The sequence below is a fragment of the Canis aureus genome, chromosome 11, assembly GCF_053574225.1.
Source record: "Canis aureus isolate CA01 chromosome 11, VMU_Caureus_v.1.0, whole genome shotgun sequence".
Lineage (NCBI taxonomy): Eukaryota > Metazoa > Chordata > Mammalia > Carnivora > Canidae > Canis > Canis aureus.
Genome location: NC_135621.1, coordinates 63,934,926 through 63,947,704, shown reverse-complemented (window position 1 = coordinate 63,947,704; position 12,779 = coordinate 63,934,926). Strand labels below are relative to the sequence as shown.

Here is a 12,779-nt window from a genome sequence, read left to right as displayed (position 1 = left end):
TTTTAAGAATTTTAGAGGTTTTTTCCATTTATTATATTATCACAAAAAAAATCACTGTATACAAAGATATTACAAAGGTAATAAAATATTATGTACAACAAACAGGATTTTAACACTTTACAAATGATTGCATCTTTTAAACTCATTTGGCATTAAATAACTGAGAACTTTAAAAAAAACTTTTTTCAATGCCTCTAAATTTATTATAGTCACTAAGAAGCATATAAAAATACACAGCACAGTAAAAAATAGGATAGTGCCATTCTGTAAGGTTCTGAATTCAGGTAACAGTCATTTTTCAGTACATTCTTTAAGAACATAAGTCATCTCTAAAGAGTTCATCTGGTCTGAACCATGACCCCAATGAAATCTCTTGAGAGACTTTCATACATAGAGCCACAAAATCTCCATCTTACCTATTTCTTACTATATTTTAGACAAAGCTATACTGTTTTGATTAGATAACAAAGAAGAAAAATAGGCAAGATGTTTACTTTTATCAAAAACTTATATTTACTAGGCTGATATCACTGAAAACTCAATTTATTGAAGCACCAACATTATTTACTAATTATTGTGTATTACTATTCACACATAGGTGTTTAATTAAAATTTTAAAATTATTTAAATTTTTGAAAGTCCAATAGTAAACTGAAGTTGTGGGAACAAGTGATAGGTGACAAATGATAAATTTTACCCTCTTTAAATAGATAATTATTAGCAGGTGGTATTTTTTCCTAAAGCCATAGACATTTGGAAAATAGAAGAAATAATTGTTTAAAAGTTTTATCTGTATTTTGTTTAATAGTGATGGTAGTAGGGACATGATGAGGATTTTCTAATCTATACTTTTGTATGCATGGAAAAAATGACAATTATTTTTGAGATTCAGTCTTACCTATCAATTTTAAGTTTGTGCTTTAAACTCTAAGATATATTGGTTAAAATATTAATTTGAGTCTTAGCCAAAGGCATAAAATTGGATATAAACAAACCATACATATATCTCTGATTAGTTGCCCAATCCTGGGCTTATAATGTTAAATAGCATGATGTTTTTTTATTTTATGTGATACAAAAAGCATCCTAATTTTGCCCCTTTCATAGTCAATCCCTGAAAACAAAACAGATCAGAAATCTTTCAGTGGCAACTTCATTAGCTATGATGAGGTTCCCTTTTAGGAAGACAGTCCTATAACTCCCAATTCATAATCAACTTTGGCAAAGAAATTAAGGGGCCTAGGAACTTCAGAGCTAGAAGTCATTAAATGACCTTATTTTTGCTATATAATGGAAACTGGTTCTGAAAGGAGTAAAGGCCAAAAGATAGGCCTCCAGATCTGGGCAAAACAGATAGCTACTCTGAAGAGAAACCTATCCCAGAGTTCTTACTAAAGAATCTAATCCACAGTGATTTCTCTCTGCCATGTATTAGGAGTGTTTGGTTTAAGAGATTAATCAGGGCCACAGAATACACATAGATGTTTATTAATATTTGACTAGCACTATACTATTTACAGTTTCTTATGCCTTATTTAATACAACATATCTTGTGAGGTAGGTAAGCAGGGTATTATCTGCATTATGTATCAGAAGAGAGGCCCACAGAAGGCACGATTTCTTAGACACTATGTAATGAGTATGTGGCCGAGCAAACCCAGATGTTTTGACAAAAAAAAAAACAACTTCTTTCCATTTCTCCATGCTATTTAACATCACATGACAATTTCTTTAATCCTCCTACATATTAATGTATGATATAACAAATTATTTGGTGCTACTGGGCAGCCGGGATCACAATTCCAAGTCTCTCTTAACATGGACAGTCTAACTTTTTTTTCTGAAACATTAGGTTAAAAACTGACAATCTAGCTATTAGAGAAATCCAGTTACCTATTTAAAAGATCATTATGATAGTAGGTTCTAATGACAGAAATCAGAATAGTGGTTTTTGACGTGTAGGTAGATTGGTAAGGGCATGAAGGAAACTTCTGGGGTACTGGAAATGACTGTTTGCATTTGTAAAAATTCATCAAGCTGTACACTTAAAACTGGTTCACTTTCTGTACTTTACTGTATATATTATCCCTTAAAAGAAAAAGACCAACATCAGTGAGAGCAAGGGTTTTGTTTCATTCACCTCTGTCATTCTCAGTGCCTAATATGGTCCTTTGCACACCGGACATTCAAAAAATGTGCTGTGTGACTGATTACATTAATACGGGAGTGTCTGTGCAAGGATCAGGTGATGAGGAAATGCACACAGGGAGAAGATTAAACCTGCCACATACAGCAGAGAAAAAGGAGCAAGGTCAGAGATGTGAAACAATCCTAATAACCGTAAAATTTCTACCTAATACAGTTAATATTACAGGAGGCAGCTAAATGTTCACATTTAGCTACTTACAACTATGTGGCTTGAAATGATAGAAGAGTCAAGACTGGTTTGAAAACGGAGGAAAATTTAGTAGAACTCTCCTTTAAAGGAACATTCCAGAATGCAGGAAATGCTCTAAATACAGAGATGTTCACGAAAGCAGCATTTTAACAGTGTAACAACTGGGAGCAACTTGAACACCCAACAAAAAAGTAAAATGCACACTGATGTATTTCATGCAATATGAATGGATTAAAACACTTCAGAGCAAAGGCCAAAGGGGATGTGAAGCAGAAGAGAGGGCAGGACAGCACAGTCACTACGAGTAGGGGCTCCAGGATGCTGACTGAGGTTACACTGGACTCTTGCATGGCTGGAGGACCTCAGCGAGTTCCTCTGTTTGCCTTTGGTTCCTCATCCATGAGGAGAGGATAAACTGTACCTATTCCAAAGGGCTGTGTGAGGTTTAGAAGAAACGATGCTTTTATAAAGCCTTGACCTGCTATGGGCCTTGAGCCTGGCACATGCTATGGGCCTGACAGATGTTCACCGCTATTAAATATATGGTCTCAACTGAAAAAAAAAAAACAAACACATTACATAGTTGGCATTCTTTGAAAAATCTCTCAGGTTACCAGGCATCCATGACTTCACCATGGTATCTACTCTGCCTCTGTTCCTCCGCGACTATAACACGTCTTCTTTAAGACTGGGCTTCTCCTCTGTGAAGTGCAGTTCTGCTTCCCTAGCTGAGGTACACTTTGAATGCGTCCTCAATGCAGAACTCCTCTTACTGAATTATAGTCATTTAAGGTTTGTCTTATTCATCTTTTGGACTTCATCACTTAGCACAGTCCATGGCATCATTGGTGCTAAATGGTAGCTATTGGTAGCTAAATGGTAGCTATTCACGGACATAGGAGTGATTATAAAAATGTGGACAAAGATATGACTTTTTAAAGGGAAAGGTACTTAAACTGGCAGGAAAAGCAGCGATGCCAAGATTACCAAGCTTGTTAAATATATAATGTGGTTCAAGGAGAATGTGGTATTTTTAACCAGAAGAGAAGATTCTGTTTGAGAAAAGGAATGAAGGCCTATAGTAAGGAAGCATTAGGAATAAAGGAGGGACAAATGCAAGACATTTTTATGAGGCAGAATTTAAAAGACTTATAACTAAGTATGACTATGAGGGAGAAAAGGAATAAAACAGGATTTTGAGGTTCCTATTAAATATCTTGGGTGGCAGGGTAAATGGTAATGCCATTACTGAAAGTAGAAAATGCAAAAGGGGTGGGCGAGGCAGTTTATAAAGGCATTTGGGTAGCGTGAGAGAAAGCTGAAACTGTGGGCACTGATGAGGTCACCCAGGGGAAAAATAGCACCAAATGAGGGCTGAGGTTGAGATTCTGGAAAAAAGTCAACCTCAGAGAGGAATCTTACCTACCACAGAAACCTCGGAGGAGTATCCAAGAAGGGAGTAGCCAATAGGAAAGAAGGTTATGGATGGGTCACGCAGAATGAGGACTGATAAAAGGACACCAGATTTGACAAGGAGAGCATCTCTGGTCATTTTTCCCAGAATATCATAAGAAAGCAGTACGAGGGCGTGCCTGGGTGGCTCCGTCAGTTAACTGTCTGTTGACTCTTGATTTTGGCTCAGGTCATTATTTTGGATTTGTGAGATGAACCCTGGGTTGGGCTCTGCGCTGGGCATGCAGCCTGCTTAACATTCTCTCCCCCCTCTCTGCCCTTCCCCTCCTGAGTACACGCATGCTCGCTCTCTCACTCTCAAAAAAAAGAAAGAAAAAAGAAAAAAAACAGTAGGAGGTGAAAGATTAATAAGCCAAAGAATGACTGGGACCTGAGGAAATCGAAGCTGAAAGCATTTCCCAAGTCTAGATGTGAAGGAAGGTGGACGAAGGTAGTAGTTAAGATTTTTGTTTCCTTTAAGGCTAGAGAAGATATTTACCACAGTTATACAAAGAAAACCACCACTAAATAGTGATGTGAAGATACAAAAACAAGACGGAAAGAACAGGGTCCAGGATGCAAGTAGAGTTTAGAAAGGCAGAGGGCACTTTTTCCTTGGAAACTAAGTATGAAAACATAAATACACTTAGAGATAGAAGAGAAACAGATTGCCAGGTTATTTTTATATTATAAAATAAATTCTATGATCAGTAAATAGCACCTGAAAAAAAGAAAAATCCATTGGAAATACTCTCAACACAGATGTAGTAGTACCTTCACTCAGCTTACAAGGGGGGGGGGGGGGGGCGTTGCACAAATCTATAACCTTGCAAGACAAGTGTTTAATAGTCTGTGTTAAGCTGGTCAGTGATAATGAATACAAAACTATAGAATTCTGTATTTTTTAAAAAAGCTCACTACCTATCAACTGCTATCTGGAGCTATCCTGGGTTCATATTTTGAACAGAAAAGAAATGAGGCTTCCTAAGTTTTACTTCCTCCCTGGTAAGTTCTTCTTATGCTTATGGCTTTTAAAATTATATAGTAAAGGTTTCATTTTGAAATCATAATTTCTAAGAAATATTAATGGTACTTAGGTGTCTTTAATCTTTTTCTCCTGCTTCCTAAACTATCCTAACCCCAAGTCTTATCTTATTCTCCTTCCCATTTCCTTCCCTTCCTCCTTCATTCCACTCAGAACTTTTATTTACATGACAGTCATATAATATATCTCCCATTTTAATTGTTCCAGTAAACTTACTAGTTTGTTTGGTTGGACACTGTGTAAGTGAAATGACATGTTGTTTCTAGCTCAGAACATGCCCAACATTCATGGTACGTTCTAATTGTAAAAGAGACTAAGTCTTTAATAAGTTTGTTACTTAACATCATGACAATTCCATCACAACTAAGATTACTGCCATCATTTTGCCCCTGGGATTACTTTGCTTTCTAACAGTTTGGATTACCATTATTAACCCCTGACCTGAAGATGCATGATTCTGACATAAACCCAATGTCACATTAAACAGAATTGTAAAAATAATGGACATCTAATAATTAAAGCTGTTCTTTCTTTTTCTTTCTTTCTTTCTTTCTTTCTTTCTTTCTTTCTTTCTTTCTTTCTTCTTTCTTTCTTTCTTTCTTTCTTTCTTTCTTTCTTTCTTTCTTTTCTTTCTTTCTTTCTCTCTTTCTTTCTTTCTTTCTTTCTTTCTTTCTTTCTTTCTTTCTTTCTTTCTTTCTTTCAAAAAACAAAGTTCTATTAGTAGTACTTTGAACATTCAATAAATATTTACTGAGTGCTTAATATGAGGCAGACCCCGTTCTACAAACTGGAGATTCAACAAACAAAACACAAAAACTTTTTTATCCCTGTGGAGCTTATATTACAGTATAGGGGGAAAAAAACCCAAAACAAATAAATGCTTAGTAAAAGTCAGATCCTGGTAAGTGCTATGGACCAATATATAGAAGGGGACATGGAGTGCTGTGTATAGGCTCGAGGAAGGCCTTGATCAGTAAAAGTTGAGTGAATCTGAAAGATCCTAAGAAGTGAGCTCTGCACGTATCTATCTGAGAGAAGAATAATCAAGGCAAAGAGGACAAGTACAAAGACAGTCTGAGGCATGAGCGTACTTGGTGTTTCTGAAGAGAGACTATGAGGGCAGAGTACCTGGAGATGAATGAGGAGAAGAAAATGGTAAGAGATGAAATAGGAGGAGTAAGAGCCTGCCAATTTTCAGGATTTTGTTGAGCAGGTTAATGATACAATTTGACTTGTTTTACAAATAATCATTCTGGCTACTTTGGCGAGAAGAGACGGTAGGGCACAAGAAGTGACAGCATCTCTGGAGGCTAGAGCTTCAATCCAGGCAAGAGGTGATAGGACACTGGCTTAGAACAGGAAGTTAGCAGTAGAGGTCAAAAGAGGTGGGGAGCTTTGGATATATTTTGAAGGCATGGCCTACCAGATTTGCTGATGGATTGGATTTGGGAGAGAAAGAAAAGATCAAGGATGACTCCATGGTTTTGAACCTGAGCAACTATATAAGCATAGCACTGCTATTTACTAAGTTGGGGCAGCCTGAAGGGGAACCAAATTGGGAGGGAAGATGATGAACTCAGTTTTGGATGTGTTGAGTCAGAGCTCACTAATTAGGTTCCTAAGTAGAGATGTCAAATAAGCAATTTTGCATACATGGGTAAGCTCCAAGCCTGGAGGTCAGAGGATAGGTCTAAGGTAAGGATAAAATTTAGGAACAGAGAGCATGAAATTAGATGTGATCACAGTGAGTGAGGGAACACAAGAAAGATGAGAGGTCTAAGGAAACCTCTTCACCTTAAAGACATGGGTGTAAAGCTAAAAATCACAAGCAATTTTAAAGGTAAGGATTTAATTGGTCTGAAATGTAGAGAACTTTCCCTACCTTGAGTTGAGTGAGTTGAGCTCACTTCAACTCTCTTCTGTTCAAGTTAGATTTTTTGTTTAAAAGATTTTACTTATTTGAGAAACAGTGCACATTTGGGAGAGAGGGAGGGAGAAGCAGACTCTCTGCAGAGCAGGTAGCCCTACTTGGAACTCCATCCCAGGGTCCCAGGATCATGACCTGAGCCCAAGGCAGTCACTTAACCCACTAGGCACCCAGGCCTCAACCCGAGTTAGATTTTTAATTTTAAAGATTGTTGACTTACATGCAAATTTAAGAAACTCCAAGAAACCTCAGAAAACCCCTTAGGGGTCACCTTGGCCTATGAGTCTCAAAAATAATAAGAAAATCATTTTTCTAATGGCATAGCCATTATAGGTTTTACCTTAAATTTGCTTAAAAGCAAATATCAGTTAATTCATTTAACTAAGAATACATTAATACAATACAAAAGAAGTATAAAAAAAGTGTATTTGGAAGAACTGAGGTGTCTTGATATTCTCTTCATTCTGTACTGAGAAGATGGGGTAGGACTGTAAAGCAGAAGTCCCACCACACACAGTATCGGGTCACATGTTTCAAAAAGAAGAAACAGTAAAGTCCTTTTAAATTTCTATTTCAGTATTTTCCTTTCATGATACTTTCCAGCTTGGTCCCAAACTACCATTTAAGTTTTACAAGTTACCTTGAAAAAATTCAAATGCAAAGGAGTCGCTCAATTGCTCATTCTGCATAGTGCCAATACCAGAATACTGACTATGAACAAAACTGTGACTGTTGGGATTAGTACCGTTTGATGGTCCTGACTCATTTATCATACTGTTATCTGTACAGTTGAAATCAGATCCCTCAAATGCCTCTGGCTGAGGAACAAAAGCAGTAGTACTGGAACTGGCACCTGCTGGCATACTGGGAGAGGACATCTGATGGAGCTGTCTCAAGTCTCTTGGGTCTAACACTGAATTACATGAGGGGTTTTCGAGATTCATGCTCACAAGTCTCGGATTATCAGTCTCCCTCATGCTGTCATTACTAGGTGTTATCATAGTCATAGGGCAATTCGGCAGCATGTTACCATCAGAAATACCATATAAATCAGCTGATGACATGGACGGCGCTTCCATTCTGCCTATGTCATTCGCATTGTTATAAATACAAGCATTAGAGGCATTCAAATCACTCTCAAGAGGTATTTCCAGATATGGTGAGATACCTTGTGGATTAGAGGAGAGTGTCCCTGTTGAAAAACCACTCAATGGATTCGTATTGACTGCACGTGAGGTGGGGTGGGCCCCTGATGACCAGCTTGAAGAAGCCTGAGACACCATTGAAGGTATGGGTGAAGAATGATGTGACAGTGCATTTGACATGGACACAGACGAGGAATAGTAGGAATCTGCTTGACTTGAAATGCCTGAAGTCCTGGGCATTTCTGTCAAAACTGCACCATGAGAAAAGTTTGATTCTGTGGGGAGGAAAATGTTTTTTACAAAGTGAAACAAAAGTATAAAAAACACTATCTCTAAATTAAAATTGCATAACCACACTAAGAAAATTTTCAAGCAAACTGATGTAACATTTTAGAGAAAAATGTTAAATAGCACTAAAATTATTACATGAGTCCAAAGCTGAATTCTGTAACACTTAGTGTTTTACAAATACCTATAAAATAATTTTGGTAAGTTATTTTGAAATAGATAGCTTCATTCCAGTTAAGCATGAAAATTTAGCTTCTGAGGCCTTATAAAGGTATTTTTGGAAAGTGAAAAATAAATCAGAATTTCAGGGGTGCCTGGCTGGCTCAGTTGGTGGAGCACACAACTCTTGATCACAACGTTGTGAGTTTGAGCCCGCATTGGGCACAGAGATTACTTAAAAAAAAAAAAAAATCAGAATTTCAGTTAATGGAAATCTAAATAGCCAAAATCATTTCATATTCACTACTCTTAGGAGAAAATGGAGAGACGGAGGAAAGGTTCATTAGGGATGATTGAAAAATACACATAACTTGTTAAGATAAGCATCTGACTCTTCAGCTCAGGTCATGATCTCAGAGTTGAGATGGAGCCTAGTGTCGAGTTCTCCACTGGGCACGGAGCCTGTTTAAGAACCCTCTCTCCCTCTGCCTTTCCCTCTTTCCCTCTCCCACCTCTCTAAAAAGAAAAAAAAAAAGATGTAATTCTAAGGTACTACAAAATTTCCAGACAGAAAAAAAATTAAGGATTCTGTATGTATAGTATAGGACTGCTATACATACTAAACCAGGAAAAAAGCACAGATTTAAGAATGTAAGGGGAAGAAAAGACTTCCAGTTAAATAACCCTGGTTCAATTATCTAAACCAGAGGTCTGCAACTTTTTTTTTCCCTGTACAGGGCCAAATATTTTATGCTCCGTGGGCCATACAGCCTCTATTGGAACTACACAATTCTGCCATTATAATGTGAAAAAAAGCAACCAGAGACAAAACATGTAATCAAATGAGCATGGTTGTTGTGTTCCAGCAAAACTTTATTTTTAAAGATGGGCGACTGGCTAGATCCAAACCATTTATTCCATGACACATGGTAATTAGGTAAAATTACCACCATATGAACAAATGTAATTTCTCAAACAATAAATCCCCAAAACATAATCATAGTTCCCAAAAGGAACTTAAGAAGCTGAGATCAATTCATTTAATATTCAAAGCACAAAAAAATTTGTGAGCCTAGAAAATAGCAAAGAAGCAGTTTTCCTTTCCTAAGAATAGAATCCAATATACTGTGCAAAGCACTGGTCTTTTGACCGTTAAGGAATACTCTCTATGGGGGATAAAATACCTTTTTTGATGAATCTTCCTTCTCCAGTTGATACTAGGGTACCAGGTCTAGGTCTTTCAGGAAAATTAACTGCTGTGATAAAGTTTTTCCATTATTAAATGCAATTTAAAAAAACATCAGCTAAAATTTGGAAAATTGAATAAAGCAAAAAACCCAAAATCTATTTAAATACAAATCAAATACTCTTACCACAATCTTGCCACAGTTTCTGGAAAAGTAGAGTTGTTTTTTGTTTCTTTGCTTTATTGCCATAAGTATCTGGTTAAAAAGAAACGAGGAAAACATGTAGATCATCATAGGTTTATGTGGCTTCTCCTTTAAAAAACAGGTGTTTTATTCCCATAAAGTGCTTTAAACAAATGTATATGCTTTGGATTTATTAAGTGTTGCAGAATGTGTCCCAAGTAGGTAGTAAAGGGTCTAATACTCATCTTGTTTTCTCATAACACCTATAAGTTAACAATGTCAACTAACGCAATAAGGGCAGGTAAGGACGAAACCAAAATGGAGACCATTCTGAATGGCAAGCTTTCCATCTATAAAAAGGGCACAATAAGGACAAAAATAGAACCTCAAATATAAAATAAATTTTGGTAAACAGTTCAGATACTCTGAAATTATTCTAGATTCCTTTCCAAAGACAGGAATACAAAGAGCATAAATATCAATAGGTTAAAAAAAAAAAATCACCGAAAAATTTTCTGGAAATAAAACGTGAACTATAAATAAACCTAACAGTATGCAAACGTATCTTACAAGAAAATGGTATTAGGAGAACTTTAAGAAATACATAAAACCTTACCACCAAGAACTCATACCTTTTTCATCTGGCAGATATCTAAAATCCATTGATTCACTAACTTCCTGGTCAGAAGGTCTCCGCAACTGCATTTTTACTGTCACTGGTTCTGTTATAGCTCTGCAATATGGTGGAGTCTTAAAAACAATGGCTACTTGACGGTGTACATCAGCTTGCGAAAATATACCTTTTGCTTCCCAATCATTCAACACGAACCGAACTTCTATGTCATCTAATGAATATAAAAGCAAAGGAACAGCAATGGAAAACAAAATCCATCTATTAATCTAAAATACAGATGGCTCCCAGCTGATGATGGTTCAACTTGACAATTTTTTGACTTTATGATGGTGTGAAAGTGATATGCAGTCAGTAGAAACCGTACTTCAGATTTTGATCTTTTCCTGGATTAGTGATAGGCAGCATGACATTCGGAAGATGCTGGGCAGTGGCAGCAAGCCACGTCAGCTACATGATCAGGACGGTAAACCACTGATATACTCACAACTGTTCTGATTTTCACTTTCAGTACAGTTTTCAATAAATTACATGAGATAGTCAATACTTTATTATAAGTAGGCTTTGTGTTAGGTCATTTTGCCCAACTATAGGCTAATGTGTTTTCTGGGCATGTTTGAGGTACACTAAGCTGAACTACGACGTTTGGTAGGTTACGTGTATTAACTGCATTTTCAATTTAAGATTATTTTCAATTTACAGTGAATTTATCATGGTATAGCCCCACTGTAAGCCAAAGAAGATCTGCATATTCTAAATTCAATGAAACAAATAAATAAATACCTTTCTGAACTTTATCACATAGTAGAAATATTTCATCACCACCTCGGACACTTCCACAGTTCTTGTTTACACGACAAATCCTTAATTCTGCAGTATTAGGAGCACCTAAATAAAAAGGATTTTTTAATGAGTTTCTGTCTTAGTAATATTTTTTATTCTTTTTTTAAAAAAAAGATTCTATTTATTTATTCATGAGACACAGAGAGAGAGAGAGAGAGGCAGAGACATAGGCAGAGGGAGGAGCAGGCTCCATGCAGGGAGCCCGATGTGGAATTTGATCCTGGGACTCCAGGATCATGCCCTTGGCCGAAGGCAGGCGCTAAACTGCTGAGCCACCCAGGGGTCCCATTTTTATTCTTTTTTGATGGTGAGAATTCTAGGGAAACAATTTATAGGACAGATAAAAGCTTTAGTGTATAAAGAAATTAAGGACATTAAGTACATTAATCATTCACACCTGTCCTTTTCCTTTCTGACGACAAGCCCACCCTGGTCTATAGCCTTGTGACTTCATTTCTCAGCAATAATAGGTCCACTAGTTAAATTTCCTTGTTCCTAAATTCTCATCCTTTCAATCCATCCATACACTGTCACCAGATTAATCTCTTAAATCATGACTATAACCCTATAACAAGGTGATTTCACGCTCCCTTTTATTAGGAATATAATTTCAGTAACTCTCCCTGGCAATTCAAAATTCTCCGTGAGAAGGATACCCTGATCTACCATTATAGGCCTATGTGCTTCTAGATGCAAAATAGGCCATCATATACCAGGAATGGATGCATATATAAGAGCAAATATGTACACGTGTGCACAAAAACTTTCAGGGCAATTTCATAATCTTTTAAAACTATAAATATCCCTATCTTTTGATCCAGGATTTGCCAACATTCATACTACTGTAAAATTATGCTAGAGACACATATGCACAAAATATGCATATACAGGATATTTACTGAAATACAATTTATTAGAGAAAAAATCAAGAAGGAAACAAACCAAATACCTTGTTTGGTTTAATAAGATGATGATACAGGCATATAAGGAAATATGCAGCTACTGAAGGGAACAAGGTACCTCAAAGGGAAAAGGCTCAAGATCCATTGCTAAGAGAAAAAATTTTTTTCCAAAGGATCTGTGATGATTTAAGTTGCTAAAAGTATATTGTATCAATGATAGTGATAATGTGTTTTTATATATGAAGAAACTGGTGAAATATGTACCTGAGGATATAGATTATCTTTGGAGGAGGAGATCAGAGAAGATCTAGTCTTCTTGTTATTTCAGTAATGCTTGAATTGTTCTTATAATGAACAAACTTTCTCTAATTGCCAAAATACTTTAAAAAATTAAACTAAAAAACATATAAATACAATACAATACAAATACAATAAAATAAAGTACTTACGGTTGTCATAAATCGGGTTAGAGACAACAGGAGGTAGAGCCGTTGTCAAATTACCATGTTCATCAGGGAGGAAAACTTGAAAACATAATCTCACCACGTTGAGGTCGCAATCTTCAATATCCAGCAGCTGTTGTTCAGGGACTAAATAGTACATTTTTTTTTTTTTAAAG

At 36.4% G+C, this 12,779-nt stretch overlaps 1 protein-coding gene across 5 annotated transcripts in view; it reads right to left on the bottom strand.

Annotated features, from left to right (window-relative positions):
- Positions 1 to 12,779, bottom strand: part of REL (REL proto-oncogene, NF-kB subunit) — a 40,706-nt gene continuing 27,927 nt past the window's right edge. For 4 of the 5 annotated variants that reach the window (XM_077915523.1, XM_077915525.1, XM_077915521.1 and 1 more), the window contains exons 5-10: positions 12,610 to 12,750; positions 11,199 to 11,303; positions 10,417 to 10,629; positions 9,788 to 9,856; positions 9,599 to 9,670; positions 1 to 8,242 (exon numbers count right to left, since the gene is read on the bottom strand). In XM_077915523.1, coding sequence (XP_077771649.1) covers positions 7,452 to 8,242; positions 9,599 to 9,670; positions 9,788 to 9,856; positions 10,417 to 10,629; positions 11,199 to 11,303; positions 12,610 to 12,750 — 1,391 coding nt within the window. In that variant the 3' untranslated portion in view covers positions 1 to 7,451. The remainder of the gene's footprint in view (positions 8,243 to 9,598; positions 9,671 to 9,787; positions 9,857 to 10,416; positions 10,630 to 11,198; positions 11,304 to 12,609; positions 12,751 to 12,779) is intronic. The other variant, XM_077915522.1, reaches the window with a different exon arrangement.